This window comes from Zingiber officinale, chromosome 8A, assembly GCF_018446385.1.
Source record: "Zingiber officinale cultivar Zhangliang chromosome 8A, Zo_v1.1, whole genome shotgun sequence".
Lineage (NCBI taxonomy): Eukaryota > Viridiplantae > Streptophyta > Magnoliopsida > Zingiberales > Zingiberaceae > Zingiber > Zingiber officinale.
In genome coordinates, this window is record NC_056000.1 from 19,658,417 (window position 1) to 19,666,053 (window position 7,637).

The 7,637-nt window shown below is 36.4% G+C and overlaps 1 protein-coding gene across 1 annotated transcript in view; it reads right to left on the minus strand.

Annotated features, from left to right (window-relative positions):
* LOC122007809 (diaminopimelate epimerase, chloroplastic-like) overlaps positions 1 to 6,218 on the minus strand; it is a 13,618-nt gene extending 7,400 nt beyond the window's left edge. Inside the window, exons 1-6 of the mRNA XM_042563334.1 lie at positions 5,900 to 6,218; positions 5,625 to 5,792; positions 5,025 to 5,095; positions 4,718 to 4,775; positions 4,421 to 4,600; positions 2,681 to 2,765 (exon numbers count right to left, since the gene is read on the minus strand). Of these exons, the coding sequence (XP_042419268.1) occupies positions 2,681 to 2,765; positions 4,421 to 4,600; positions 4,718 to 4,775; positions 5,025 to 5,095; positions 5,625 to 5,792; positions 5,900 to 6,157 (820 nt within the window). The 5' untranslated portion in view covers positions 6,158 to 6,218. The remainder of the gene's footprint in view (positions 1 to 2,680; positions 2,766 to 4,420; positions 4,601 to 4,717; positions 4,776 to 5,024; positions 5,096 to 5,624; positions 5,793 to 5,899) is intronic.
* Between the last annotated feature and the right edge of the window lie 1,419 nt (positions 6,219 to 7,637).

Genomic DNA, 7,637 nt, shown 5'->3' on the forward strand with positions numbered 1-7,637 from the left:
GAAATAGAATGCATCTTCTACGATTTAGTATTTTGATTCAATGTGCACAATGAAATTTGCATCTGGAGATTGGTTTACTACATCTAATGCGAGTGAGACTAAGAAACTGAGTTTGGAGGATAATGGAGGTCCTAAATGCCAACTAAGTTAGAGAAAGTTTCCATCAAAGAGCACAAAGCTAGCGATGACAATGGGTATTCAATAATCAGATGCTCAGGGTACTCAACCTGTTTAAGTTTAGTTTGGATATTTGATTATGCATAATAATGGAGTTTGGATCAGGTTCATGATTGCAGGTACTCATAGGTATCCACATATTTTACCCATTTAAATTGGATACTCATAGGTTTTAGACACTAGTTATCATCCAATGGGTATTTAAATGAGTTCAAACAGCAGATAAGTAGATGGGTATGAGTTTGGGTAGTATCTAAACACCCAGCCTGATGTCGTACCTACACAACTCATCTTGGAGTAAGTAGTCTTTACCCCAAAGATTAGGAAGAATTAGATCTCATTGAGCTTGAAATATACAGAGGGATGCCATTACAAACAAACTACTAGAGTTGTAAAGGTGGGTCATGGGAGGCAGATTTACATGAGAAAAAGATTGTAAAAAGATTTGTATCCTCTAGGCACAACCCAAGAACACAAGGTGCATAGCATGTGAACTCAAGTGGTATAGTGCAACTCAAGCCACCAGATGGACAAAAGATCATCTCCCTATATGGTTGGGTAACATCATTGGCCAAATCAACATCACATGGGGCTCAGCCAAGGTGGAGTTGGAAATGTCAATGTTAGAATGTGCAGTGGAGGAATAAGCTGACAGGAGAAAAACCCTATGGCACAATGGAGTTTTAGATGGGTTGATAGAGCAGAATATCGCAAAGGCGAAGAACTATTTGTTCAATTCAAGGTAGGCAATCACAGCCTACCGGTGAGCCAGGCAGAGTGCAAGCAAGCATACACAACCAAGCACATGCAATCCAATTTGATCTATGATGGATGGTTAGAGGCAGCATATTTAGATATGTACCTTAGTGAGATTGATTTTGCATGATCATTTGACAGTATTGATAGCGACAAGTGTTGTTAGAGTAACCTCAAGCCCAATAAAGTTAGCATGCAACAAAATAGTGAATTTTTCTGGAAGTCAGAACAGCAAGGAAATTGCATACTGAGATATCTACCTCAGATTGATTTTGCAATATCCTTCAACGATATTGGTAGCAACAAGTGTTGTTAGAGTGACCTCAAGCCCAATAAAGTTAGCATGCGACTAATAATGAATTTTGCTGGAAGTCAGAGCAGCAAGGAAATTGCTACTAAAATGAGTAACCAAATCAGGTTATGTATTATATCACTGTCCAAGTACATTGAGCTAACAATCACAACTCTGATTGGCCATCAAATGTCCAACATCTTGCTATACCACCTCTTTAAATTTTGAAGATGCATACATGGTTGGAAGTATTGGCCAGAATGACTGGATTGACCAAGTTGGATCAGGATCAGCCGATTGCAACCCAATTTTGGGTGAGACATAGGACACCCCTTCGAGATTTGTGAAATTTAGATTATTCAAGGAAAAATTGATAATGGATTCATATTAGTTGCTCGTAACAATTAAAATAGAGGAAAACAGCCAAATTTGCAAGAAATAGAGGTAAAGGTGTGAGAAATATCAAGGATTCAACGGAGCTAGAGTGGTCAGAAACAATCGCCCTCTTTTCAAATGCTCTCATGGAGGAAGACACGCAACAGTATCAATCAATTTAAACTTAATTAATCTACTTGGAGTGACAAATAATTTTATTAGTTAAAATTAGTTAATTTTAACTAATTTTATTTTATGCAATTGGTTAGCTAATTTCAATAATTAAATTACATTAGATTCTGGTTTTACATTGATAAATTAAATTCATACAGATTTTAAATTTAAATCTAATTTAAATCAGTAATATTTATTAAATCTTCAGCTACAATTTATTTTAATCAGATATTAAAATTAATTTAATTAAACAAATTAAAATTAGTCAAAATTATTAGATTTATTAATGATATTTAATTAAAATTAAATTATAACTATTTTTGTTAACTAAAATTAAGTAAATTAATTAAAAGATGTCATCAAATTGATTAAATTAGAATTAAATTGATAAAAAAAAATAATTTAATTAGGATTAAAATTTGATTTAACAGAATTGAGTTAACTAAAATTGATTTGAATCATATTTTAAACTTGATTTAATTAAATTAACTAAATGAGACAAGGGCATATTAATTTAGTGATATAAACAAAGTAAACTTTTAAGTTATAGTATGGATATATCCACATGAAATATAAACAACTTTTTATATATCTTTTTTAGGTTATTTTGATCTTTCCTTATTTTTTCCCCTTTTTTTTTAATTTTTATACCGAGTTAATCCCATCAATCCCCCCATTCCAACAGGACTATCAGATTCTTTTGAATTTCTGATACCAATATTGATACCCATACTATCCCTCATGGATTGATGCCTAACTGTAGATGAATGTGCTAAAGATGAATATTAATTTTTTAATTGAGAAAAGTTAAGTAAACTTGGAAACAAAAGAAGACACTAATGATCCTCAAAACTCCAATATTATGAAACTGAAAAGTAATGTTTTTTCATGAAAAGAAAAACCAACCAGTATTAGTTCGAGCAGGAAATACTTCATGGTGCTCAAACAGTGGACCAATGTCGCCCAACTTTAATTCATCAAGCTGCAGAACCTGCCCAGATAATGCAAGGTTTGAATCAAACTAGGAAAGTATCAAAGCTTGTACTACAATACATCCAGGCATGATGTTAGCAGTTTTATTGAATGACCTGTGCCAGTAAACCTACAGCTTTTGCATAATAAGCATGTTTTCAGTTGCTTAGTAGCCAGGTTTAGTGGAAAAATAAAGAATATATGAGATGTTAAGTATAAGTGTAGAGATGATGATTTTGAACACAACAGGAGTTGTTTATACTTCAAATTCATGAATGAAAACATAATGATGTTCTACCCACACAAAGAAATAACTTGCTATAGAAGACATTTGTTCATTATTACTAAATTATTTTACTTATGGACCAAACTCTAAAGCTAAACAACCCAATTCCACCTGTCCAAGGATCAACTTCAGAAAGTTCAACATTTTTCAACACCATCAGAATGAAATACATTAATAAAACAAGTATCACATTACTTGAACCAGAGTGAGCATAGAATACAAAATCTGAAACTACCATGCAAGGGGCATAACATGCATACGCTGTAGATACAGTGAGTTCTTTTGTCACAAATATTTGGTTAAAGGACCATCTAGGTGGCAAAAGGTCATACGCTGTAGAGAGGTAAATCACGGGTGGCTTTTTTTTTGCCTTTTGATTAGTGACCATTGCATGGGGGAGGGCACAAACCTAGCAAACATTTCGCTGTCAGGAATTGACCTCTAGACCTCCTGGAGGCAACACCCCATGCAATGACCATTTGCCTGTTAAAGGACCATCTAGAATATACAAATAATGGTCAGTTAATACAGTTTAGCATAGTGACTGATGACTAAGACAGGCCTCACAATAAGCTGATTGCTGAACCTGTCAATATATGGCTACTATTGGCAATCAGAAGGATGGACATGTTATAATATTTTATCATTTGTAGTCTTAAATTTCTGAAGGTAGCCTCACTGAGTATTTACATATGCCTAGAATTTTGAGACTTTTAGAAGGTTTTCTTCTCTCATTAATCTAATTTGCATCTTTGATTCTATTAGTCTATAAACAGATTCTAGAGGAAGTGCTGTAAAATTCAATGTAAAAAACCTTCATTTCTGAAGTTCTAAGAAGAGACCTGAAAAATTACATTCGTCAAGTTATTCCACAGCTCACAGAGGTGGAGAATCAAGAGAATATATTATAATATAATTTAATCATCTTATGAATTCTATGATTAATCTATGAACTACAACTAACTTTAACTACGTATGCAGTGATAGTTTCACATTAGCAAGTGAAACTAAGAGAATTAGTCAAAACTTCAAAACTCATTTGCAACAAAAACATTTTTCTAATTGGACAAGAGACATATTTTCAGTTTTATAAAGCTAACTAGCATTTCCTCGAAAAATTATCTGCAACCTTTGATTCCTATCAAGACCATAAGAGATTCAAAAGGAAGATGAAAGGAGGCAACACTGGGAGCAAGGATGTTTCATCACTATAGGTCAGAGCAAAAAGCTAGTCATTCAGGTCCAGAGAACCAAAAAGATAACTGCATGCATATGCAAAACAATACGAACATACTCAATGGTCATATTGTGTAACGCTGCTAAAAATAGGTGCATGGGTACGAACACTTCCATTAAACTGATGCAATAAATAATCCTCAATTACTTACGTCACCCGCTTTTGTGCCAAAAGTTACACAATGTGGATTGCCCATGCTAACACATGTCACATTCCAAGCTTTGCCATCAACTGTAAGTTCACCTCGAACAACAGATCCATTCTTGTTTGCTGGAAGTTTAGTAGGAATGTTTACTGGATCAAGTATAGGCTGTCCCATATCTACCTTTACCTGTAAGCGTCAAGAGAAAAAAAAAAACTAAGCAAAAACATTAATGTGCATGACAAAACAGAGATGTTGATTACCAGAAGTTCAGAACAGTGCACGTGACTTCATCCCACAACATACCTTGCCATCATTTTGTATTTCAGGAACAATCAAGCCAGCTCCTGTGTGAATCCTAAAGCTGAAAGGTAAGATCCAGTCAATACAAGATGTTATTAATTGTAAAACATAAAAAATAAATGAAAAATAAATGTGCACAATGCACAACAGAGCTTCTTTCCGTTCTTAATGTGGATAATCATTTAAAGGATATCAAAGAAGAAAACAAGCCAACAAATAGCATCTTTCAGAAGGTGAATCTCTGCTACTTAACATAGGTTTAGAGTTTAAATGGATGGCATAAGTAAAAGGAAAGTTTCAGCAACTACACCTTCTTATCCCAGTTGAGTTTTCAAGCTCAGCAATGAATCGAGCGAAGCAACGAACTCCATTACCACACATCTGGATCCACCAAATACTTTAAATTGGCATAAGAGAATTCAAAACAACTATGGAAACTGAAGCTGAAATTACAATTTTTTAAATTGGAAGCCAAATTTTGCATCAAATTTTGTGGCTTCAACCAAATTATGCTCATGTAAAATCATGTGCTAGACAAAGTTATACTTCAACAGCAGATGTGCATGCATGCATGCACACACGTGAGCGCGTGCGCGCGTGCACACACACACATAGCTGCCAACCTTTGAAATGCCCGATTATACTTTTTCCTCCTTTTTACTTTTAAAAACCAGAGAAACAAGTTTTCACCCAGATGATTACAACAGGAGATGTGCAATAAAAATCACAACCCAGCACAAGACCTGCTAACAACTGCCCCAGGAATAACCACCACACTACAACTAGATGAAAAACACATCTGCCACCAAAATACTCTGTCAACCGAGACCGCTGCAAGGAACACAAGCACGACGATACCTTTACAAACTTTAACTAAACAAAGCTAAAGTGTTAGAGCCAAGTAGAATACCTCTGGCTCGCTACCATCCGAGTTAAATATCCTCATGGTGTAATCAGTGCCATCGACCCCCGGCAACACAAAGATCACGCCATCAGCACCGACACCAAAATTCCGGTCACAGAGCTTCACAGCTTGCTCTGGAGTGACCTTAGGCTCGGAAGTGTCCCGGTTATCTACCTATTTCAAAACTTGGTCACCACTTACCCTCATCCAGGATCAACTTCAAAACCATCCAAATAGAAAAACGAACAGAATGGAACTGAGAAAAAAAATATATCGGATACCATGATGAAATCATTCCCGAGACCCTGATACTTGACAAATTGCAGGAAATCGGACTCCTCCCTATCAAGGAACACGACACTGGGTGATCTCTCCGGGGCCTGAACGCTCATGGTAGCAGCGGGAGGGCAAGATCTATACTTCCGGAGCAAGGGAAGGGATATCGTGGAGCGAAGAGGCGAGAAGAGGCAGAGGGCGCGTGCGGTGGCTAGACGATCGCGAGGAAGAACCGAGGTCGCAGGGTAGATGGAAGCCGCCATCGATGAAATCGCACTGGGCCGACAAGGACCGTCGCCTCTGCGAGCAGAAGGAGAGGTGACTTTCTGGTAAAATTCACTTTGCCCCTTTATAATGCTATAGTTATGGACTTTTCTGAAATGCTACTTTGCAATTTTTTTTTCAAATAGAAATATTAGATTTCTTCTTAGTTGAAAATATTCATTATTTTTATTTTACACTTACACCCAATACCATATGATATTTGCAATTAAATCCTGAGTCCATAACAACAACAAAAGCAAAATTTTACAAATTCTTCCCGATAATTTTTTAATTTTTTTTAAAAAAAATTAAAAATTCTTCCCGACATTTATGGATGGAAGAAAATGGAAACACAAATATGTTGTCTGACATCTAAGAAACAACTTGAGCTAAAATAACAAATATGTACAAATTTCAATTTTTTACGAGCTGAATTTGGAATCGAGTCCATATAATATTATGTTGCAAACCAAACAATATGTAGTCAGAGATTTATAAGAAATTAACTGAATCTAATTACTAGAATTAAATTCAACTCATAGTTAAGATGACCTAAGCAGATAATCTCAAGCTGCCAGCAGGGACTAGTTTTCTGACCTCAGAGTCTGAGCAATCAAAGCGTCCGAGCAGACTGAAGGATAGACAGACAGAGTGGGAAACCGGTCGGGCAGATCAGAAGGGTGAGTGACCGACCCAGCAGATGAAGAGTCCAACCGAACGGACAAACAGAGCAGCGGACCGAGGCCTGCGATCGACACAGTTTCCTTGAAACAGATTCGTCCCACCTCCGGTTGTACTTCGAGGTTTTCTCGGATCGTCTGTTTCCTAGAATACAACGGCAAAACCACGAACGCAACCAAGCACTGGTTGTTCGTGGCGAACTGAGAATGCACCTGAGTGCTATCACAAATAGTTTAGCTGAGCGGATGCACGACTGAGAGAAAAGAATCGGGAAACGAAGGTGGAGGAATTCTCTTGCTTTTGCTTCGCTTTTGCTTTACTTAAGATCCAGCCTCCTTATATAGGAGCTCTTATCTTGCCTGCAATATATGATCAAATTATGATCATTTAATGCTGAGTTTAATTTCGTCATTAATGAGTTTAATGTTTCCATTAATGTCGAGACATTATTGAATTATTATTAATGAGATTAATGTCGACATTAATACTGAGACATTACGAAATCACCCACCATTAATGAGTTTAATGTCACCATTAATGTCGAGACGGATGGCAATATGTTGGTTCATTCTTTTGGATAAATTTTACCTTAACCGGTCCAGCATTCGACATGCACAAGTCGTGCTCGCGCACGAGTCAACCTTGGTTCAGTACAATCCGAACCCTGGTTTGCACTCACCCCTGCGCACTCACGTGTAAGAGAGTCTCTACCCATGCTTATGTTTACAACGTCAATACATGTGTCATAATTTAAACCAACAATAAAGCCAAGAGACTTCTAATATGAGACTAAATTCA